Consider the following 23767-nt stretch of genomic DNA (forward strand, 5'->3'; position numbering starts at 1 on the left):
ATCCTCAATTGTTGGGAAATGAAATTATTCAAAATTTGGTGTTTACGTACTGTGACCATACATTCCGTAAATAATAGGATAGTCCTATTCTTACTTAATTGTGCGGCACACACAGACTAACACATAAAACTTGTATATTGTTCGCCCAGTGTGCCTCAATTGTATAAGGGCATTTAGAATCCGTAAAAAAATATTTTCCAAACAATGATGAATAAGTTTATTCTTGTAGAGTTTGTTACTCGTGTAAATTAAAATACCAACAAATTCCGCTCGAGGTTAATAAAATTCATAATTACATTATCTGCTGGGCGATTTTTATCACGTAAAATGTTAATATCGAAATGAAGAAACGAATGAAAAAGAATCTGGATATAAAAGATTTGAAAACATGCTTGCTTAAGTAACGCAAATTCCTCTCCATTCCTAACAAAGTGGTTTACAAACATGTGTCCAAAATATTTACAATTGTGAAATTACAGACGGCCTAAACTCCTATATGACATTAGTATTCTAGGCACAGACGAATAAACATCTAGCGATATCTAGTAACGTAAATTAAAAAGTAAAGACGTAGTAAAATTATGAATAAAAATAAGCAATTAAATTGTATTTCAAAAAAATATTTTGTACTAAACACTTTCTCCTGTATAATTTTAATAATTATTTACTTAACAATGTACAAAGAAAACATAGATGATATTGCATCTGACTCAGAAATGTATTATTGGCAATCGTCGCTGCTGAATAATAATATATCCTGCGTCTACAATAATAAATCTGATGTTCTACCGTCTTTAGAAGATCACGTACCTCCAGAGAAATCTATTTATTTTATTGAAACATCGTGCCGAAACGGATTAAATTCGAGAGAAGCGTGCGCAGTGGAATCAGCCGCGAAAGCTCATTCAAAATGGCAGATAAATGTTCTTTTTTCCAACGCAATAACAGCTGATACAATGAACATGAGTTCTTTGACAACTTTAAAAGGATTCCATAATGTAAAACTAATGAAAATAGACATCAAGAAAATAAAAAAATTCAGTCAATTAGCTAACAAAATTATCAATAAAAGTATATACCCTGCAGAACAACTTTCGCATTTACTAAGATTTGAAACATTACGGACTTGGGGCGGGGTTTATTTAGATTTTGATGTGATTGTGGTAAGATCCTTCGATTCGCTGCCGAAGAACTGGGTGGCCCGGGAGACTGCCAATAGCATAGGTTCAGCGATACTAGCTTTTGCAAGAGATGATGTCGGAAGGAATTTCTCTGAAGCTATTTTGAGGTAAGTAAATTTGTGAAATATCCTTTAAGCCTTGAACTAAAAAGAGACAAGACATATTTCTTAGTTAATACAATATAATCTCGTATAGTAAAGTAAGTAGCCCATCAAGGTATTTTAAGCATTTAGTGACAATAATGGAGTTTATTTTTATAATACTGTGTTTAACCTATCAGAAAAGGTTTGATTTCTACAAAATGCTGCTTGCAGAGAAATTAACAGTACATTTGTACCGAATGATTGGTCTTACAAAGGATCTGATACAGTAACCAGAGTATTTCGGAGGAAATGCACTCCTCGAAAACCTGTGGACTGGTCTGCAAGAACTTGCCAAGGTAATATAAAAATGCCTTAGTTTAATGATAGCGTGTTTATGAAAGTCATGAAATGTTAAGTCTTTGAGGCAGAGCAATAATTTTTCCTGTCTGAGATAATAAACACAATAATTTGGTTGCATATACTTTATACCGATGAACTCACGCTGTAGGTATCATGGGATCGTAATATTCTGGCGAATCGTGGTTATCTTAGATGCACCTATAATATTACTGTTAACACGAAATTTAAAAAAAAAGTATTTCATATGTATCAAACAGGGACAAATCTGGAAAACTATAGCGAATCCCAACTCCGCTTCTCAAAACAAACTACGCATAATAAACACTGTAAAAATCCAATTGTTCCAGACTTCAACGTGTTCGATCCCACGCTATTTTATCCAGTAGGCGATTTCCAAAGTAAAGTTTATTTGCGAGAAGGGCATTTGCGAGTTGGAGGGGTCTATACACATCACATGTGGAATCAAAAAACTAAAGGAGCCATTATTCATAAGGATTCACCGTATGCTAGATTGGCGCGAAGATTTTGTCCTAGAATATACAAAACGTTTGGCCAAATGTTTGGCGAGGACGGCATTTAATACGTCTAAATGTTTATTATGTATATTTCCATAACAGTGTGATTAGGATTTTCTTAAAAAATATTTTATCATTTAGGTAGGTGGTAACTTGCACGCTGTGTTGAATTAAAATTAAAAAGTATAAACATGTTATAACAATAAGGTACATTATTTAATAGCTCTATTCTAAAGTAGAACCAGTCTATTGAAACACGCACGTCGTACCTAGCTATTTCGGTTGATTGAATTCATAGACTAATATATAATACTGGAAAATTGAATTTATTTTACACAGTATAATATTTGAAATTTATAACACCATTGTTTTTTTCTCTCACTATGATACAGTCGGCCTTAGGTTATAGTAAACTTGATATTGAAAATATTGAATATTTTTTTACGTTTATCCTCAAACTTTTAATACAAAATAAATAAAATGCTTAATATTATTAGGCTATTTGCCATTAAAACTTAAGATTCTATTTAATACATTATATTAAAATGTTATATTTGCTGATTACATGAAAGGAATAACTAAACGATCATTCTTATCAGTTGTCAAATGTCAATCATTTCATAGCAAGGGAAAAGTATATATTTGAGAATTTTATATTTTATTTCTAAAGAAAAGCTCAGAATTCTCAATTTTCTGAATTATTGAGGGAAATATTATCTAAAGTAGAAACAAGAGTTTCACAAGAAAATTATATGGGAATATAATGACGTCTATAATCTTAGCTCGAAAACTGACTTCAGTTAAAGTAAGTAAAGAAGAATTTGAAAAAATTAAATTATTGAAAGCGGTAACTACAGAGAAATCTTTAAAAATTATAAAGTAAGTATGTTACTTTGGTACTTTTATTATTATATTCTTAGTACTTACAAGACATAATATCTACTACACTAAATAGTAAAGGAATTACAATAAAAAAAAAACTTTTTTTAATGCCTGTTATGAGGAACTAACTGAGAAGCAGTATTATTAAATGAATTATGCCTTATACATTCTATTAAATATAATTAGGAATATGCATAATTTTCAATAAAGAAAAATTTTGAAGTATTTACTAAAATTAAATAACAGGTTTAACTTATAGTGAAAGAAAATGTTGCAGGTTCGATTATGAATATATTTGTTTTGAATATAAAATTTTCTCAAATTCCTAAAAATTCTCTCAAATGCCTAACACCTAAAAATATATATTTTTTACATCATGTAAATGAAACACATACATACATATGTCACAATAATTTATCAGTATTAGTTATGGTAAAGTAATATATTAATTTTTCAGGTACCTTAAGAAAATAATTGAAGCACAAAATACAAATAAAACATGTCGGCTATGTCTAAAACCTGGGACAACATCGATCTTTAATAATGACAAAGATTATGACATGGTTAAAAGCATCAAGCATATACTTGGTGTTGAGGTATATATAGTTTTTTTGTATGTACACACCAAAGTGACCCCTCTGCACCTGATGGTAAGTGGAGTGAGAATTCTAACCTGGAACCTCAGAGTGGTCATACTTTGCATAGATACAACAGCACAGCGGTAGTTGATAGAAGACAATTTCCTTCAAAGTGGATAACAACAGTGCAGTAAACATGCAGCTAGATTTTTGAATTAGACAGACAATGGCATCTACAATAATATATTTACAGGTATCAGAGAATGATGGCAAACCACAACATATATGCAGCGACTGTGAATCTACACTGAGAGATGCTGATAGACTGAGACAAACTGCTGAGGCCACACAGTGGAGATTACAACAGGAATTAGAAATGGGTATGGTTAAAAGTAATTTATAAAAATAATTAAGGATGTAAATCTTTATTTCATTTTGAGTATTGGTACATTATGCCAATTTCAATTTAGATATAAATTGTATAATTGCTGATATGTTTTACATGAAATGAGTGAGGTATGGCAGCCAAATCAGAGATTTCTCAACAAATAATTGTTGGCAGTGCATACTGTAAAAGTATTAGGCCCTCAAATATTATCCATTTGCAGTTGCAAACACATCGTTAGGACTTGATGAGGAAAAGTCATCATACAACGCTCATGGGGGACACTTTGTGGAAAAGGAAGGGAAGATTGCACGAAGATGGTCTTGTGGAAAATGTTTGCGGAGGTTTGATGTCCAGGTGAGAATTTATATGACTGTAAATGACTCGGAATACATTCGGCATGATAGTTTTTATTGTAATGAAATTATTAGACACTTGTACCTGTATTCACAAAAATAAATTATGAGGATGCACAGTGTGCTTGAACACAGAGTATTAGCAATTTCATAGTAGAAATAGCTTAGTTCAGCTTTATCTGACAGTAAAGTATCTTAATAACAACCAATTACATCACTACATTCTATATATTCATTTTCAGTCTGAATTCATTGAGCATGAAAACCAATCATCCTGCTGTCAATTGAAATTCTACATTTGTGAAACATGCGGTATGGAGTTTAAGACGTTGGCGAGACTTAAAAGGCATGGGTAAGTTTTCAATAGAGTAACTTTTGCTTGCAATATTGCCTGCATTGATGCTCTTTTTCGGGTGAAAATGAACCGTAATTTATCTCCGAACACTAGCACACTAAGAATCCCAACTAAAGCTTTTTCAGAGATTACTCCTTATCGATTAAACAAACCCAAACCTAAACAAATTTTAAAAGCCCATTGGTAAATAACAGCAGGGTATTCCGTAGCTTAGCATATAAAGGTTGTATTGGTCATAGGCTAGTCCACAACGGGTCCCTGGTGTACGCGTGCGCGGAGTGTCCTTACCGCGCGCGCACGCCGTACGCGCTGGTTGTGCACGCGCGCACACACTCGGGCGCGCGTCCGCTGTGCTGCTCGTGCGGCGCTTCGTTTCCGAGCGCTTCGAGTCTCGCCTCTCATCGCCGTACGCACCGACCGCCCGCTTACCACTGCCCACATTGTGAGAAGAGCTTTCGGTTTAAGCAGGTAGTGTTTTCCAAGTGATGTGATATATCTAATGAGATTGCCCCTAATCCGCCGCCTAGTTTACACCACACTTATTATAACATGACTTTTCTGAGTCGTCATAAAACTTAAGTAATTATAATTGACTATCGCCTAAGTGTCAGGCCCTAAGATATTCAGTATAACAAGTATTTATTGCTCTTAAAAAAATATTGTTAAATGCCAGAATATTACTGCTTATTATGGCATAATAATTTAATAGATCCTCAAAATAGCATAGTCTCAATTAGTGCATTTTGTTTTATGCTATCAAGTATGTACAACATATTTTGTGAGCTAGACTAACAATATTGTTTATTTTTCAGTCTTTACGGAATCATATTGCATCACAACACAGCACAGCCAAGCCCCATGTTTGTAACACTTGTGGAAAAGCATTTGCAACAAGGTAAATTATAATATTTTTTATTGAGCACTGTACTAAACTAATTAAACAACATATATTTCGCTTATCTGACCCTAGTCACAGTGGGATCAGATCTTCACCAAATTATATTTGAAAAATCATTGCTATGTTCAAACTTTTTTATAGCCATACTGCATACATTTTAGTTATGGTATCTCAAGCCACAACATAAATTTATTGACCAGTGACCGACTTGACTCTCGTAAAACGTTATTATCATTGAATGTTTTATTTATATTAATAGTGTTAACAATTATAAACTGAATGATTTTATACTTATAATATAAGCATATACCTCAAGTATAGGTGGACTTGAGAAACTTTCTTAAGTTTTTGTATATCTTTAATTTTGATGGTCCACTTTTAGAAGTTTTGCGAACTGCATCCAACAGCAAGCTGCAGATTAAATATAGATGGTCTAGGCTCAACTAACAATAGACCCAAGTATCATGATTCCCAGTTTCCCAATTCCTAATCAGAAGTTGAAAAAAAATATTATACTTACCTCCTAATTACTTTGCAGGAAGTTGATATGCCGACATGAGAGGAGAGTACACAATCGCCCCAAAATGAGATCAGGAACATTACCTACGTATTTAAAACAACAAGAGGAACTGAGAAGTTAAACCATAATGATGAAACACACATTGAAAAATATTCAGTTTTTATATACTTACTCTGTTGTCAAATGAAGTTAAAATTAAATGATCTCTATTTTTATTTTTTGATGTATTGTAGCTTCCTAATGACAGAAATAAATGTATAGTGTTGAGTATGTTTTTGTATTTCTCACTTTAGGATAGTCATTTATGCCATGCAATCACTACTGTTAAAATATGCTAGCATGGAATAAAAACTTGGTAAAATAAACCAGTCATATTACACCCTTGTGAGAAGCCTATGCCCAGCAGTGGATTGCAAATGGCTGATGTCATCAGTCAGCCAGTCAGCATTCCAGTAATCATTTACAACACATGAACCCTTAATGTGTGCCTTCAAAGAAATAGGCAGTCAGACATCATTAATTTATTTATGCACCTTTCATACATAACATGTATATCGTCAGACTTAATGCTGAAGGCATTCTCTCCCAGTCAACCTAAGGGTGGTACAGATATAAAAAAGTAGGCATTTAGGTATTTAACATTTCTTCAGTCCCATGAACCATTAAAAATATTGGCAAAGAATGCTTTAAAGCCTATTGCTTTACTTTGGGTTGCAAATCCCAATTTTATATAACATGACAACAGTCACGGGGTTATGGCGAAGGGTCCATAACCCCGACTTCCCTGTATGTAGAATATAATTATCATTAGAAATATTTTCAGACAGTATTCATGTATATTAGCACCTATATGTTTTGTCGGTTCCTTTTTGGAATATTTCACCATTTGCAACTGATGGAGTTCCCTTCATGATTTCTCACTGTAAATTGAGACATTCCTGCTTACAATTGTATTTATGCAAGACAATACACTATCAACAATATTCAGTGACTTATTTATGCTTACAATTCTATTTATGTGGCAAGATAAATATTTCTTTAAAATAACCCAGTGAAAACACATTGTTACTAAGATATTTCGTCAGCTTGTATAGAATAGCCTAGTTGGTTGTGGAACGGACTGAGACAAATGTTGCAGGTTCAAATCCCAAGGGCACACATCTCTAATTTTTCTAAAAAATTATGAGTGTATTCTTTGTGAATTGTCGCTTGCTTTAACTGTGAAGGGAAACATTGTGAGGAAACCTGCATACCTGAGAAGTTCTCTATAGGAATTTTGAGGGTGTGTGATGTCTACCAATCCACAATAGGCCAGCATGGTGGACTAAGGCCTGATCCCTCTCAGTAGTAGAAGAGGCATGTGCCCAACAGTGGGCCAATATATAATACAGGGCTGATATTATTATTGTATAGAATTACCACCACTGATGCTGCATGATAGTAACTGTCTGCAATGTATTGTCTAGAAAATATTGAAAGCTCCATTCACAGTTCAAATATTGCAACACTAGAGTAGTGTATAAAATTATGTTACTGGAATAGGTAAAAAATAAAATTGACATTATGGGGTCAAGTTTTAGCAGTTCATTGTACAACTAATAACTTGTTTCAGCATTTACTTACTGACTTAATATTTGGATCATTTGAGTAAGAACTTAAAATTTATTAACTATATTTTGAAATGGTAGCTTTAATTGAAAAATGAATGTGAAGTGTGGGTGAAGTGTAAAAACTTCATTTTGTTCCACTTTGAATATTTAAAGTTACTTACAAAACTACACATTGCATTCTTTAAGGTTTTAAATACCTCATTCCCATATGGGAACTGTGATACTTATTGACATGCTCTCATCAATGCCTACTCATGAGGAACACAAAAACAACAAAATATTTTTTTGTATTTTTATTTACTTACAGTCCTAACCATCACATCACTTCTTGGAGGCCGCGCCTACTTTGGATTTCTTTGTACCGCGCACCTTCTTCATTCTGTTCTTGCGTTCCTTGCGCTGTTTGCGTGTGGGCCTCTTCTTCTCGTACAAGCCGTGGCGTGCCAGCCTGTGCTTGGGCTCGAACTTCTTAGCCAAGTCCAGGGTGTCGTAGATGAGCGCGAATCCGGTCGATTTGCCACCACCAAAGTTGGTTTTGAAACCGAACACGAACACAACGTCAGGCGTCACCTTGTACATCTTGGCCAGCTTCTCCCTGATCTCGGTCTTGCTGACGGTCGGCTTGCCCGGGTGCAGAACATCGCACACCATTTGCTTGCGCGCCAACAATCTACGAAAACCACAAAACGTTGTCACACATAACCTGTCAAGTTGTGCACAAACATTTTCTCGGCAATAGAAACGCGATTGGCGACGGAATTACACAATTTACAACTTTACCTGTTGGTCATGAATTTGCGCGTGCGAATAGTCGCTGTACCTTCACTCATTTTTAATTATTTTTGAGATTTCGGCGTATAGACGCACGTGTCTCCGCACTTTACAGGAGAAAAAGAACGTGTCAGTGTTGCCAATGTCAAATTAAAAAAAAAAACTTCCACGGAATTCTACAGTCTATGGTTTTAAAGAAAGGATATTATAAAGCTAATATTTTTAATTATACCAATTTATTTATAAAATACTATAATTGGAATTCAAAGTAAAATATTTTATAATCATTTTTGAACATCTCAAAATTTATTTTTATCATGTCAAATGGTGGTGATTTTTGATTTTCGAACCAAATTCTGGATACCCGCGTATATAAATATGTCGTTAGTTAAAATACGTTATAATTAGTTGCCAAAATATAATAGTTTGAGAAAATGTATTAAAAGTAACTAGGTGCCCTATATCTATATGTTTATAAGGTTTTAATGTCCATCAATGTCGGCTCATAAATGAATAATTAGAGTTGAGCACGCAGGCTACAATTTTTATTTTGATAATTAATTGAAAAGATTATATTATGGCGGGTGCCCTTGGCTTTAGGAAAAAATATAAGTTTTTAATGTTATGCAATAAATTATATTTAATTTTAGGTAATTAGTATCATGTACTCGCGATCAACGCCTACAATTATCGCATAGCAATAAAATGTAATGAATAATATAATAAAATATTTTGTCTCAGAAGACGACAGGCGCTACTACATGAAAATACATTATTTTACATAATAATATTAATTAAAGTTATTACACACAGTAAGCATGGTACTACCAATATTATATAGATGGCTATGCTCGTAAAGTTGGGTTAATATTCTCCCTATGCTATATTATATACCTGTGTTAAAATATAGAATACATGCAAGATGAAATTTTTCCAAAGTCACCTGGAGTAAATACCCCGTTACTAAAATATGTGTTTTCTTAACTAGCTTTTGTTCGCGATTTCGCCCGCATGAAAGGGTTTTTCCGGGATAAAAGGCAGGCTATATATTTCTTGGGATAAAAGGTACACGTGTCTTTACCAAGGTTAAAAATACATCTATAACAAAATTAAATCGAAATTTGTTCGTGAGTAATGGATTTAATCGCGTTTAAAGAGACAGACGTGGCGCAGGTTCTTTTGTATAATAATAAATTATATACTTAATGTTATAAAATGTCAAGGAAACACTACCAAGCCGCAGATAATGTCAATATTGGCTAATGACACTTGGGGATTGATAGGGTGGTTTTACGTCAGCACAAGGTATAATACATAATATCTAAAGTGGATTGCATTGCTACATTCTTGCCACATTTTATTTTGTCGTGTTTTATTCTGAGAAGCGATCCCCCATGGTCTTAAGATTAGTAGACTTATAGTCGTCGATTTGTAATTTACTAAAAATAAAGAATAATTTAATTTCTCTTAACTATAATACTCATATAATTTATATGGATAATAAATTTAAAATTCATACAATTAAGTAGTATAACTAAATATTAAACCCGCCCTTGTAGCATAGTAACGCCTGAAACTTTTCGCATAGCAAACATACTGTCTGAACTAACAGCTACGCAATTAACATTATATTTGAACAAAAAGGTCCCTTTAGTTTTCTTTTGACAACCAGACTAAAAGGCGCCGGCAAACTACTGCACTGCTTACGAAATTGTGTTATACTGAAATGTCTGTATTAGGGATGGGACAAAGTATTATTCAATAAGAACAGAGAGTGTTTCCTATAGTCTGTAATGAGTATAAATCAACACAAATATTAATAATGTTCATTCAAGACTTTTGTCTGTGTGTCAAATATATATATATGTATACAAGGTGGTATTTAATTCACTGTTTACCGAAATATAGTCCGTAAATGGTTAGAACAAATTAAAAGCAAAATAAAAATAATTATAATTTCTCTCTTATTCCATCCAATGGTTATTCCATAAGAGATTGCCTCGAGCAATGAGATCGCCAATTGTACCTCCTTTCAACCTTTATTGTTTTAATATTAAGCACAGTGTTTTGTTTATGATGTACAATAACGGTATGAAATAAATAATAAATAAATATTATAATCAGCGGAGTCAGTCCGACTATTTCTACGATCACACCACTTAAAAATATATATTTTTCCTATTTTGCATTTCAGATTTCATCTTCATTACATTTCGGAAAAACTTTAAGCGATTATAATTAATATTTTCGATAAATATCAAACATGTTCATAAACTTTCACATAGTACAAAGATACTGTCCCAGTTCTGAGCACGGGTCTCCCCTTCTCTAGAAAGTGCTAAGGGCTTAGTCCACCACACTGGACTAGTGCAGGTCGGCAGATTGCTCGTAGCTCCAAATTCTTAGGCATATAACTCAGAGGAGTTTGTCTTAGGTTTGATCCTGCGGTACATCGTCTTGGCGTTTCGTTCCATTTTCATTTATCACCTTATTATTGAAAATAAATATGATTTTCATAATGATAGGAGAGTAAACTTTATAGTCTTATCGGAAACAACATAGCCCCGGATGTATCGGGTGTGTTCGTGCGTGGTTCGCTGCCTGCATGCATGTGTATGTGTGAGTGTGTTTTCTTCTATATGCGGACAATAAAGGGATCCCAAGGAACCTGATAATAAGTAGAGTAGGATAGCTTGTCAACCGGCGAAAGATGATTATCCACCACCACCAATCGGCATAATAAAGGCAGCCTGTTTGAAACTGAAAATGTCCTACCATAAGCCATTCTTGATGCAGAAAATTCGGTAGCTGCAAGACTTGTGTCTTGGCTTGTATTAGAAGGCAAACTGATAAATACTTCCGGACCCTCGCAGAACTTCGCCGCGTGCCAGTCGGTCCTTGCTTGCAGGAGTTGTAGTGGCAGGTGTACGGGCGGTTAATCTCTGCCACTTCATATATGATGAATATGCGATACAATATATTCTGTAACAATAACAAGAACCTATTTTAATATTACAAAAGAGTCCAACACTAGTCTCGATATATTTTCATACGTAACTTTATTTCTGACGTCATTATACGCAGTTTTCCACCCTGAAAACCAGTTCAGCACGACCCGCACCTCATACCATATTTACCCCTTCTGGCTATGGATTCTTTAGGAACTGGCGGAGTGGGGAAGGTCAGGTATTCTAGTGGATGAGAGGGCGCCACCCGACAACCTCCTTGTCCCCCTGTATTGATCGCTTTGCTCTGAGCCATAAACAGCTGTGATCCTGTCGTGTGCACTAGTCTCAAGGCTACCTTCGCACATCAGAATAGAAGTGCAGGTAAATATTGTAGAGGTAAAAGTGATTGAAATGTTTTGTGGTAAAATTGTGTAGAAATATGTAAGTCGACTGACGGTAGGACCACCAGTGTTAGTAAGTAAGTAGTAAATAATTATAGTTTTGTAAACCTTGCACTAAGTATATGGTAGGTAATAAATAGGTAAGAAGCAATGTTTTTTTTAAACTATTGTAATCTGGAACAAGTGTTCCGATTCTGAAAATTATTTCAAGTTTAGGAAACTACATTATTTCTGAGTGCTGTAGGATGTTGTTTTTATTCTGGGGACGAACTACTGCTCGCGGAACCACGAACAAGATTTAGATCATGAAGTATCTTATGAAATGAAAAATCATTTTATTTCATTTCAAAAATAGACATTGTGCTTAGTGAGAGAACTTTGAGAATCATTTCAATAGTCCTACTTATACACAAACCGACTCACGAATTCACATAATATAATTGTTAACTTATTTTTTTAAAAATTATTAGTGTAAATACGTGCTTATGCAATGCAATGGCCTATATTTGTCGTTAATTAACATATTTGAACAATTCGCAAAAATCGTGGACTTTTTTGTGCAAAAGATTAATTGTTGGCGCCAGTGATAAAACACTAAATTATAATAATTGCAGATAAAATTATGTTTGGTTTAATTTATATTGAGGGTCATCAGTTTTGTCACGTTTTAATTGTAACATAGTATGATTGTCATTATCGCTATTTTAAAAGAAAATACAGGAACACATGAGCCACGTGATGGTAGGTAATTAAAATATGATGTTAGGAAGATTTTTGAGTTAATTTTATTACATTAATTTATAAGGCTTTTGATAATGTCAATGACTCTACAAAACTCAAAGGTAAAATTAAATTGTGTACACCTTCTTTAGTCTCGGCGCCACCTAAAGTTTAACTGGCAGAAAATGCCTTCGGCTTTAAGTCCGCCTTTATACTCTTTGTAATAAAATGTAATAAATAAATAAAATTACCCTCCTCCATCAGTTGGAAAAAAACAATACCTTCTTTAACTTTAAAGCGAGGTTTAGAGCAAGAAAATTCGACAAAAGTCGACTACAGTAAGCAATTTTAACCATGTAAGCTATCAGGGCAAGCTGACTTCTGCAAATTTTTCTCAACTCATCAGCCTATAACTGTCCACTGCTCAACATAGGCCTCACCTAGAGCCTGAAAATTTTTAATATTGGTAATCTTGAGGCAAGTCGTATGTTTAAACAATTGAAATAACGCAACGCAAGTGTAAATGCATGTGGACGGTCCTGCGTAATATATTGCAGCAAAAATTTGTTAGTCAAAAGATAGCATAGAGACAATTTGGTCATGGCGGCGCTTTCACATTGTTGATAAAACTGTCTATGATGTATAGGGTTGCCATCCGTCTGGAATTTCCCAGATTTGTCTTAATTTGAAGAGCGTCCGCGGGCCGTCCGGCAGGGGTGTTCAAAAAGAGTCCAGGCGTAGGTGGAGGTGTTTGGATTCGCATCCTGGGTCGACCAATGATATTGGCTTTTTCTGCTCAGAATTAGCTCAGAGTCTAGAGTTCATGCCGGATATGACGTAGACTCGCCTCCTATAAAATCATGGGATGGACACATGGGCGAAAAGTGGGTGCCCTGGTTGCTATCCTTTCGGGGAGAAAAGCGTAATGTGTGTGTTTAAAGTATGTCTTTTTGTATTTACGGTTTTTGGACAGCCCTGTCATTGCTAACAGGCGCACGAGATTAAAATCATTTGTACAAACTATTCTTAATTTTAATTGCGTTTACAAGACGCTATCAAATTACAAATAATTTACTTAAAGATAACACTTGCAGTTCCTACTCATGACAGAATGGAAAACTTAAAAGTAAAAATAGATCTTTATCGAACAACTGTCAATTTTATTTTGGAGTCCGTAATTACATTGATATTAGGTACAAAACGTTTTAAAAACTAGAACCATTCACGACGCCACCTGAGTTTGCAAAGATAGTAAATAGTAATATTATGTTCAGAGACATACGTTTCCCTTTATTAGCTGAGTATTAAATGCATCATTAACGCTTGCTATAGTCAGAAAACTATGAAACGTAAAGAGTTTACATATTACTATATTTACTCTAATTAGTTCTCAGTTTTTATTATCATATAACGTTTTTTATAGGTAAAGGTAGATAGTGATTCAATCTTGTGTTTTTATTACGTTGTGTCGGGTAGGTTTTGCGTCATGTCCTTGAAGCCCTGCTACGTAAGATACGATCTAATCAGCTCGCACTTATCTGCCTTCAGTCAAGTGCAATTCATGCAATATTGTCTTATATTTAAAAACTAATAGGTACATTTTCTTCAGATGTGTCTTTTGCTATTGTGCTTCAGAGGATGTTAAATCATTTAATTATCGTTTTATCTGAGAAGACTAATTACTATTTTCAGATGCATCAATACCTAATTGACGCAGAAGACTGACATTGAATCCTGTCGATTCGCGGCGTGTCACCAGCGCCGCAAGCCGACATTACGCGTGTATGGGTCGTCTCTTCGATCATCAGGCCAACGGCAGGTTCTTAATGGTCCCCAGACAAAATAAACCAAACACTCTGAAACTCAACAGCGTGGCTAGACAGGCCAGCAGATACTCAGCCCGCGACCCTCGCTTAAGAAAATAAAAAAAGAAAACCATAAAACAAACTGCCAGTATTTTGTTAAAGTATTTTATTTAAGTATAATGGAGCGTGATTGGGATCTCCTTTTAAGGAATAGTCGTACTCCAAGAACTGCAGAGCAGTCAAGAGATGGTGCTGTACGGGAATCTTTGTTGTCGGAGTCTACGTCAGGCATCTGCAGGGGAGAGGAAGGTGACACTACAAGTGTTGGCACAACTTCCTTCTCTAGCCCTGATTTGGATGTTAGTGCTCGAGAAAAATTTGTGACTACGCACAAAAATGAGGAACAGAATCTGAAAGAACATAACAAAGTTAAGATTATAGATAATCCTGTAGATGGCGATATAGATGTAGAAAAATGTGAGATCGGAGTCGTTAAAGTCGCTATCCCGGACGGTGGATGGGGATGGATCGTTGTGTTATCTTCGTTTTTAATTTCAATGATAGCTGACGGTATAAGTTTTTCATTTGGTCTGCTGTACATCGAATTTCTGGAAGAGTTCCAAGCAAGCAAATCGACGACAGCGTGGATCGGAAGCCTATTCATTGCCGTCCCTCTTCTATCTGGACCAATAATGAGCGCTTTGGTAGACAGATATGGCTGTCGAAGTATGACCATCCTTGGCGGAATAATTTCAACTATTGGATTCATTTTGGCATCAATATCAACAACCTTAGAAATGATGATGGTCACATTCGGCGTGATAGCTGGCTTAGGACTTGGCTTAGTGTATGTTACTGCTGTAGTTTCAATCGCTTACTGGTTCGAAAAGAAAAGAAATTTAGCTGTTGGTCTAGGAGCTTGTGGAACTGGTGTTGGGACATTTGTATACGCACCTATGACTCAATATTTTATAGAAGAATACGGATGGAGAGGAACTATTCTTTTACTCTCAGGTACTTTGCTTAACTTATGCGTTTGCGGCTGTGTTATGAGAGATCCTGAGTGGTGGATATTAGAACAGAAGAGACAAAACGCTAAAGAACAAAAACGGGAACTTGAAACGAAGAATTCCAGTTCTTTGTCCCTAGCAAATCCTTACACTTCTGATTTCGAAGTACCAACGCGAGGAAAAATCATGGATGGCCTCATAAAGCGAGGGGTCCCGGCTGAGAAGGTGATAAGCCAGGAGGCAGCGAGTATTCGACGCCAGAGTATATTAAGAAAAAGTGACAAGAAACGGTCAAAGTCCGTTGTTGATATGCCAACGTACCTGACTACCAGTGATAAGGTAAGCCTTTATCTGCTTTCTGACCCCAATTACTTGGGATCTGTGGTTTATTGCCACCTTATCTTTACTGCCTGCACGAATCATACGAGATGGCACTAAGGTCAAGTTTAATTGCTTCATTGGAGGCCTTTTGTAGAAGAGGAGTCATTTTTATTTATATTTTGTTCTTGAGGAGGATAAACAAAACTAGTTTGTATGTTGATCAATTTTATGCATTTATTAAAATGAATGTCTTTAATTGCAATTCTGCAAAAATTAATGTTTGCTACTTTCAGGTTGCACAAACAATGCTGGAAACACTTTTGAAGAACGCGAGCAAAGAATGCGGTAAAGAATTGAGATGTCCAGCATTTATGAAAGCTGCAGATACAAATCCTGGCATAAAGCGAGTTACTTTGGGATGCAACGATCCACCAGTTGTAGCACACATTAAAAACGCTGTGAAAAGAACTTATTCCGATAAATGTGACGATCAAGAAGTTAAAATAGAGGAGTTGCATGTCAATACACCTAGGCTAGGTAAGAATTCAATGCGTTTTAATGTATTTATCCATATGTAACTTCTAGTCGTGTAAGTAGCACGTATTTCATACTCGATAGTGGTTTACATAAATATGCTTTAGAATAAACCTGCATCAAATCAATGCTAAATTAAGAAGATGTAGCTATCTTACTCCAGTTTGACATAAATAATTGTAATTCCAGAAAGAGTGATGAGAAAAACAATGTCAGAGTCAAAAGAGGATAGAGAACTGGTGAAACAGGATAGCAAGGAGAATAAAAGGGATTGGTTGAAGAAACAGCTGTCAGTGAATCATCACTACTTGAAAGACTTGAAGATGCCGATCACATCAATCAGTCATAGAAACGCGATGCTGAATATAAAGAGATATCGGCTGAAGGCATCATCATGTCCTGATATATTCAAGAATTCCATGATTTCTATAGACGAGAAGGAAGAGGTATGTGAATAACACTATTCCGTGGTGATCGTATGTAGTACTTCTAGTTAAACTATTATAAAAACTCTATTATAGTTTTATTTCAAAAGGAACTAGTCCACCTATCTAGCTCACTCAACATCACCCGTTTTTCTGTGGTAGAAATTGCGTTGAAAACGGAAATTAATTCGCAGTAAAAACTAATTTAATCTATGTGCTATGTAATGTATTTGGGTTCAATATTTTTTTTGTCTGAATCATAAGGTGGATAGAAGAACTGATAAGGGCCTCAGGAACTCGCTGGATGAAGGTCGTTTCAATCAATCTTGAAATCTTTAGGGACTTATGTCAGGCAGGCTTCCTTGACGGCGAAATAAATAGTTTAATATCATTGCATGTCTTCCAGAAATGGTACGAAGACTGTTTGAGCTGTTTCGTGGATATGTTCAACGTGACTTTGTTCAAACGCCACACGTTCAACCTCCTCTGTTTGGGTACTTTGATATTGTTCGTCTGGTTCATCGTGCCGTACTTTTATCTCGCTGAGCATATGATTCACAAGGGGTATACCGAAGACGACGGCGCGCTCATGCTGAGCCTTATTGGAATCACTAATACTATTGGAATGGTACGTATGCATTTATCAGCTAGTTTCAGAAATATAAAAAAGAGTATTCAGCTACATTTCCTCTATCTTTTTCCCAATAAGGTGAAGTAAAAAATCAAACCATCACATTGATGTATTGGCTAGGGCTATGTAGATATATATCAAGAATAGAAGCGCGTTTCAAAGAGATATACGAGTAGTGTATGGGGCTTAAGAATTTCTGATATCGCACTGGATTAACAGTGAACTTTTATATACAGGGTCATTTTGCCATTGCTTTACTTAATTATACCGCATACTTTTTATCTTGAAAAGAGCACTAAAAACATTTACTCGAACCGTAGATGTAAAATAAAAATATGTAAGTTTTGAACAAATTAAATATTAATAAAAAGTCATTTTAGTAGTTTTACAGCCATTGTGCCACTACTACTAGTCTAGTTTTTTGTTTTTTTTTGGGGATCTGCCGCGGCTGTCACCGGGGGTACCCTGCTAACGGTGTACAAGCGATTTCCCGGCTTAGCAACCACGGCAGCATCAATATGAGTTGGTGGGCCCTACCGCTATCACTGGAGGCTCGGTAGCCTCCTACTAGTCTAGTTGAATTCGTCGCAGCGGCAACATCACACTTTCAATAAGAAATACATACGCACACACCATGTTCGCACTAAATTACATGGTGTTCAACACATTAAAATGTAAAACCAAGATCTTGGTGATAATATGCGTTATTCATTTATGATTTTTGGTACAATGTAACCAGAAGTAAAGACGTGTACGTGGGAAAACAACTATAACCGCTAATAAACGAAAGTTTATTAACGCAATGTGGAAATGATCCTGTATAATATAAAACCAGTCCTGTATCATATCCTGCTTACACGGGCTTCTTCTACTACTGAGAGGATTAAGGATTTAGTTCACCACACTGGTTTAGTGCAGGTTGAAAGACTTCGCATAATTTCGAAATTCTTGCTGGTGGTAGGATAATATATTTTACATCCACTCGAATAGCGACTACCGGTCACAAGGTATTAAAATCCGCTGTAGTGGCCCACGTAAGTGTGTAGCGTTTCGGGATTAGCCAATTCGAACAGTATAACAGTAGTAGTATTATGTCCACTGCCGAGGGGTAATCTTCTTTCGTCAGTCTGACATTCTATTGGACTCCACTCCATTTACCACCAGATTCAGTGGATTTAATTTACCATGCACGTATAAAAAACTCCTTAGCTATGCAGGTTTTCTCTCGATGTTTTCCTTTATCTTAACAAGCGATAATTCATAATACATACATACATACATGACTTTAGGAAGAAAATGATTTTACTGACTTTATCGCGGTTTTTTATATTATTATTTTCGCCCGACGTTTTGAAGTCTGCAGCCTTCATGGTCACATGGGGAAGTCTGAAGAAATCATGAAGGCTGCAAAGTCTTCGAATCGTCGGAAGAATATAATAATATGAAAAAACCCGATAGAATTCGTAAATTACTTTTATTTCTTTGTCTAACATTCGCGTAAACATAAGAAATCATTGACCATTTTAAATCATCATCAAAATATCTAGTCACGAGTCTTCAAGGCTGAACGTGATGCCTGTGACAGATAACCAAGGAGGCCAGAAATAGAAAATATCCAGTTCCCAGCGTCTGGCGACGGCCGGTCCCGCTCCGTGCCAAATACCACAAACCGCAAATATTTCAATTTAAATTTACATTAAATAGGTGAACGAGTTTGCCAAATATTGCCAATGTTGATGCTTGGCAAGGGCGTTTGAAACAGCCGGCACAAATATTTAGGTTTGAGGTAAACATCTATGCTCTGATACGTGTTGGATATTGAATTGGATGCTAAAATGGACTAGTTTTATTAAAGAATTATTTTGAATTTTGATGAGATGTTTCAGTTGCAAACGCATTTTATATATGTATATTGTGTACTTAATGTGCAAAAATGTTTTATATTCAGCTTTGAAATAAATATTTAAAGAGAATTAAAGCGCAAAGTATTTATATATTTATATGTTAAAATTAAATCAGGTGGTCAAAATTTATTGCAATGTTCGTAAAGGCATCGCACTCAATCTTGGATCTTAAAAACGTTAACACTTAAAGATTCAATGCATTTACTGATGTTTTATGAGAGTATGCTGCTCACGTGACATTGGCCACAGTTCCTGTATTAAGATCGACAGTGGCATGCATTAAGATGCAACTGAACATTGAAGCATGGTCACGGTTAAGGAAAGTCGATCCTATCACGCAAGGAAATGAAATACTTAGCAAATTCGTTTGAGCTAAAAATAGGTATTATAGCGCTAGCAAGTAACAGTGAAGAGAAACCTTTAATACGTAATAGGGTTACATTTACTGGTGGTAGGTCTCTCATATGTGAGAGTGCGCCTGGGTGGGTACCACCGCAATGTCTATTTCTGCCGCCCAGCAACAGTGTGTACTCATTGTTGTATTCCGGTTTGAAAGACATCGTGGCTAGTCTAACTACTGGAAATAATAAGAGTTGACATCTTATGTCTCAGGATGGCGAGCGCAGTCTAATAACAAACAATAACTTCTAATTCTAGGTGTTGATGGTTTTCTACTATTTATGGCCGATTGTATCGCTTACAGTCAGGCGAATGGCAACCGCGTCTCGTCATTCAAAGCAATAAAAAAAATTACCTCCATACGTCTTTTATTATGAAGTTTTTGAATATGTATGAAGGGATTTACTCTGATATCTCTGAGATTGTGTCTAGCAAGAGAAAGATAGAATATAAGATGCAGTCTTACCAAAACAATCTTCTATTTTTAAGGTGGGGCTTGGCTGGATAGGGGACTTCCCTGGTGTCTCTATCGGGAATCTCTACGCTACATGCCTGGTCCTTTGTGGGGCTTCAGTGGCAGCCATCCCACCAGTGGCCTCCAACTACTGGGCCCTTGCCTCAATATCCTGCGCGTTTGGGCTACTCTTCGCTGCCTCGTTCACTTTCACTCCAAACCTGTTGGTGAAATTGGTGTCGTTGGATGACTTCACATCTGCGTATGGCTTGGTGTTGTTGGCTCAAGGGATTGGACATTTGATTGGACCGCCGTTGTCGGGTAAGTTAGTAAATGAAACGAAAAAATAATACATATCACACCTTCATCCGTGACAGGATAGGCAGAGGTGCATCCAGTGCACCTTTTCACCGTACTTTCACCTCTCTTTTCCATGACGTGATAGTGAGCGAGCCTATCGTCATTTGAAGCACAAATTCCAGACTCCAGACTGATGTTGAGCAAAAAAGTCCAATATTAGTAAGATTTAGTAACAAATGTGCCAGAGAAGCGCATGCTTAAATTCCTACGTGTATTCTATTTCTAGTCTATCGCCGACAACTTGTTGCACCAGCCATAAATGGCAGCAATAAGCTGTAAATATTACGTTTTATACAATTATAGCCTAACCAGGAAAACAAAAAACCTGCTTCGCGGACTCCACTTTTGCTTTTTCGATTTAATGTTTTCGTTATCAGTTCAAAAAAATTGGCCTATATTTACCACAACATGTGAGGTTTTTTATTGTCTGATCAATCTATACCTACGATGACACCAATAGTCACTTCAGCTGCATCCATGACTATAGTTTTAACTTGCTCCAATTTCTATCTATGATATTTTATACAGATCGTATCTATGAATATTTTATAAACAGTTAGCGGAAATTTTTTGAAGAATTCCGAATTTTACAAAAATTTTAAGAGGCACAACTACTTCTAGGTCTAATCTACGACCTGACTTATTCCTGGGAGCTGTCGTTCTACCTCTCCGGGGGTTGGATCGTGGTCGCCGGAATCCTGATATCGTTCATCCAGCCCGTAAAGAATTACCAGGAGAAGAGAAGAGCCGAAAAGCTGACGAGGATTTCGGCTTGAATGATGTAAACTGCGGAATTTTGACTTAATAAAACTTTTTGCATATTTCAAAATTAGAATCTTCGAATATATTTTGGTCTAAGATGAGAATTTAGATTTAACGGAAGAATTAAAAGTATGGATGGTTAGAGAAGAAACGAAATAATAATTTGATATTTGAAAAAAATAAATTATCTTTGTAATAGATAAATTGTGAGGATAATACGCGACCATGCATATAGGTCTACAGAGTTTTTAAGATATTAAAGCTTAATCTCTGGGACCTTGCACAGAGCACGTGAATGTCTACAGAAAAAATAATCTTATATAGAGAAAGTTATTAAAATTATTTTTATTAAATCGATTGCTTTTTTGTCTTTGTATTTAACTCCAGGTAAGGGAAATTAAAGGATATGGATTAAGAAAGAGGCAGACTGTTTATTGTCTTGAACGAGGGTAAACTTAAAAGTCGAGTAAAATTACGAAAAATATTATAATGAAAAATTAACGCAAAATATTATTATGAAGCAAATTTTGGCATCGTACTGCACACTAATAAACTTATTTTAGTCAATAATACTTTCAAAATAGTTATTTTAGTCAATTATTTGTTAGTCAATTTATATTCAACAATTCACAACTTCTATAAATATTTTAACTTTTAGACTAATTTATTTATAAATGAATTGTACAATACTCATTTTAATAGCAGATATGAAAAGTACCGACAAAAAAAAAAATTATTCTATGTATTGCAGTTTGATGGACAATGTAGCCAATAATATTCAAAACAAAGTGAGATTCCACAAAAGGTCTCAGAAAAGCTTTATGTAGTGTAAAACAGAACTTTGAAAAGGAATGGAAGTAAAAATGAAGGGCTAAACTATTTGTGAGTACAGAATGATTAAGCGATCGACTTTTCACATTTATAAGTTTTTGTAACGCAAATTCTTGCTAAAATATTTCTATAAAATGTTACTCTTTTGACGCATATTTATTACTAAATATAAGCACAATAACCGTATTTTATAATACCTACATATAGGGTAAAAAACTTCATGTTAATCAACTTATTGTTATTAGTAGTCAAATGTATCATTAAAAATATTATTCCGAGATCTTGTTTTATTTAATGCTTTTCTTTGGATTTATAATGCAATGCTGTTATATTGCAGGGTTATTATAGGATTTTTTTTTCATAAAACTGCTGCGTAGCGACTGGGGTGGGGTAGGTGTGGTCCTGCCCTAGCCCAGTCGTAGCGCGGCGGTATGACGCCGGTTTTGTGTAAGTCAGTGGTTACTTACAAAAAACTGGCGTGATACCGCCGCCGTCTAACAGCCGTTTTCAATTACTGATCCCAATATCAATCTTCAATCCGATTCCGAGAACGAACCAATCAAAATAACTCATTTGTAAGCATGTCACAAACACTTTGTTCTGATTGGTCCATTTTTGAAATAGTTCGAAAAAAGCGATTGGGGTCGTTTGTTGAAAATGGCGGTTAACCGTATTTAATCGGTCAAATTGATGAAATTCAACAGTATGTCTATTTTTGACTCTCTCCTATTCTTTTACAAATTTCTTTTAAAGTTCAATGTTCTTTGTTTGACAGAAATTGCGATAAGGCTTATCTGTAATGTTAATGGCAGGGTCGTAGCTAGGAATTTGAAATAACGCCCTTAATGTTTCTCAGAATTGTCAGAGAGAACATTTTCCTGACGCCTATCCTAGCATAAAAGCAATGCCCTCAAATCTTAAGAGACATACATGATACATCACGTGCTCATTCCTGAAAGGGTAGATAGAGTGGTAACCAGGATTCAGGTAACTAGTTTTCGGCATATGAGTTCCATCCCATGATGTAAAAGAAAGAGAGCCCATTGCCATAATTATTAAAAACTTTCTATATAAGATACTGTACTAAATTTATCATAGAAGTTATGACTTGTGCACACGGCCGTATTCAAGTTTTAGTATTGAAGGGGTTAACAAAAAAAAAAACAACAATGTGCATTAAATGACATTTATATTCCTTTAAAAAAAAATTACCGTAGATTGTCAGCCTATAACCAATCAATTGATAGTGGAACAAACTTTAAATTTATGTGTGGGGGGGGGTCCCAATCCTTTCCCCGTCAGGCTGTGACCCTGCCTATGTCTCTTTACCATTTCGCTGTCTTTATTCAATAAAACGAATGCGCTCACAATACTCTATACGAAGAAGTCTCTATACCGTATTTTCTCACAAGTATTTTCTTAGAATGATCAGGAAGAAACTGCAGCTGCTTATAAAGTAAGAGCTGATAAGTAACAACTTCATCTCATGCATTTAACATTATTTATGGTCCAATCTAGTACCCGTATAAGTATACAAACATGTTACATACAAAGTAATGTTCCGGAACTACAGACGCGGTGGCCATAGACTTTCAATTACGGTTTCATCTGCATGGTACGATGCGAAATTATTTAAGTCTCGCATATAACCGGGGCGATAAAACCGCATATAATTGGAGAAAAATGAAGCAAGCAGTCCCCCGTGACCATGAAGGCTGCAATGTCTTCGAAACGTCGGGAGAAAACTAAAATATAAAAAACCGCGATA

The 23767-nt window shown here is 35.5% G+C and overlaps 4 protein-coding genes across 4 annotated transcripts; 3 read left to right on the forward strand and 1 right to left on the reverse strand.

The window, feature by feature from the left end:
* Nucleotides 1-98: 98 nt before the first annotated feature.
* Nucleotides 99-2604, forward strand: LOC115448675 (lactosylceramide 4-alpha-galactosyltransferase). The gene is made up of 3 exons (XM_030176181.2): nt 99-1288; nt 1496-1620; nt 1972-2604. The coding sequence occupies exons 1-3, from the start codon at nt 582-584 to the stop codon at nt 2202-2204; spliced, it is 1065 nt and encodes a 354-aa protein (XP_030032041.2). The 5' UTR covers nt 99-581; the 3' UTR covers nt 2205-2604.
* A 122-nt stretch (nt 2605-2726) lies between these two features.
* On the forward strand, nt 2727-6383 carry LOC115448690 (zinc finger protein 433). The gene is made up of 8 exons (XM_030176204.2): nt 2727-3018; nt 3479-3617; nt 3853-3979; nt 4208-4341; nt 4583-4692; nt 4935-5163; nt 5508-5590; nt 6132-6383. Exons 1-8 carry the CDS (start codon nt 2903-2905, stop codon nt 6232-6234), a joined length of 1041 nt encoding a protein of 346 aa, XP_030032064.2. The 5' UTR covers nt 2727-2902; the 3' UTR covers nt 6235-6383.
* Nucleotides 6384-8001: 1618 nt separating this feature from the next.
* On the reverse strand, nt 8002-8651 carry LOC115448688 (40S ribosomal protein S24). The gene is made up of 2 exons (XM_030176200.2): nt 8504-8651; nt 8002-8393 (listed from the first exon to the last, which is right to left on the reverse strand). The coding sequence occupies exons 1-2, from the start codon at nt 8551-8553 to the stop codon at nt 8045-8047; spliced, it is 399 nt and encodes a 132-aa protein (XP_030032060.1). The 5' UTR covers nt 8554-8651; the 3' UTR covers nt 8002-8044.
* Nucleotides 8652-11685: 3034 nt separating this feature from the next.
* LOC115448685 (monocarboxylate transporter 14) lies at nt 11686-22277 on the forward strand. The gene is made up of 7 exons (XM_030176198.2): nt 11686-11823; nt 14256-15717; nt 15993-16236; nt 16423-16679; nt 17065-17286; nt 20082-20367; nt 21028-22277. Exons 2-7 carry the CDS (start codon nt 14548-14550, stop codon nt 21180-21182), a joined length of 2334 nt encoding a protein of 777 aa, XP_030032058.2. The 5' UTR covers nt 11686-11823; nt 14256-14547; the 3' UTR covers nt 21183-22277.
* Nucleotides 22278-23767: the final 1490 nt, after the last annotated feature.

The sequence above is a fragment of the Manduca sexta genome, chromosome 12 (assembly GCF_014839805.1).
Source record: "Manduca sexta isolate Smith_Timp_Sample1 chromosome 12, JHU_Msex_v1.0, whole genome shotgun sequence".
Lineage (NCBI taxonomy): Eukaryota > Metazoa > Arthropoda > Insecta > Lepidoptera > Sphingidae > Manduca > Manduca sexta.

Coding starts and splice junctions, on each gene's coding strand:
- LOC115448675 (XM_030176181.2), top strand. CDS start 582: ATGAATAAAAATAAGCAATTAAATTGTATTTCAAAAAAATATTTTGTA. Junction 1,289..1,495: donor TTCTCTGAAGCTATTTTGAG/GTAAGTAAATTT, acceptor TGCTGCTTGCAG/AGAAATTAACAGTACATTTG. Junction 1,621..1,971: donor GTCTGCAAGAACTTGCCAAG/GTAATATAAAAA, acceptor CAATTGTTCCAG/ACTTCAACGTGTTCGATCCC.
- LOC115448685 (XM_030176198.2), top strand. CDS start 14,548: ATGGAGCGTGATTGGGATCTCCTTTTAAGGAATAGTCGTACTCCAAGA. Junction 16,237..16,422: donor TGTCAATACACCTAGGCTAG/GTAAGAATTCAA, acceptor TTGTAATTCCAG/AAAGAGTGATGAGAAAAACA. Junction 17,287..20,081: donor TCACTAATACTATTGGAATG/GTACGTATGCAT, acceptor TCTATTTTTAAG/GTGGGGCTTGGCTGGATAGG.
- LOC115448690 (XM_030176204.2), top strand. CDS start 2,903: ATGACGTCTATAATCTTAGCTCGAAAACTGACTTCAGTTAAAGTAAGT. Junction 3,980..4,207: donor ACAACAGGAATTAGAAATGG/GTATGGTTAAAA, acceptor ATCCATTTGCAG/TTGCAAACACATCGTTAGGA. Junction 5,164..5,507: donor AGAGCTTTCGGTTTAAGCAG/GTAGTGTTTTCC, acceptor TTTATTTTTCAG/TCTTTACGGAATCATATTGC.
- LOC115448688 (XM_030176200.2), bottom strand. CDS start 8,553: ATGAGTGAAGGTACAGCGACTATTCGCACGCGCAAATTCATGACCAAC. Junction 8,394..8,503: donor CGCAAATTCATGACCAACAG/GTAAAGTTGTAA, acceptor TGGTTTTCGTAG/ATTGTTGGCGCGCAAGCAAA.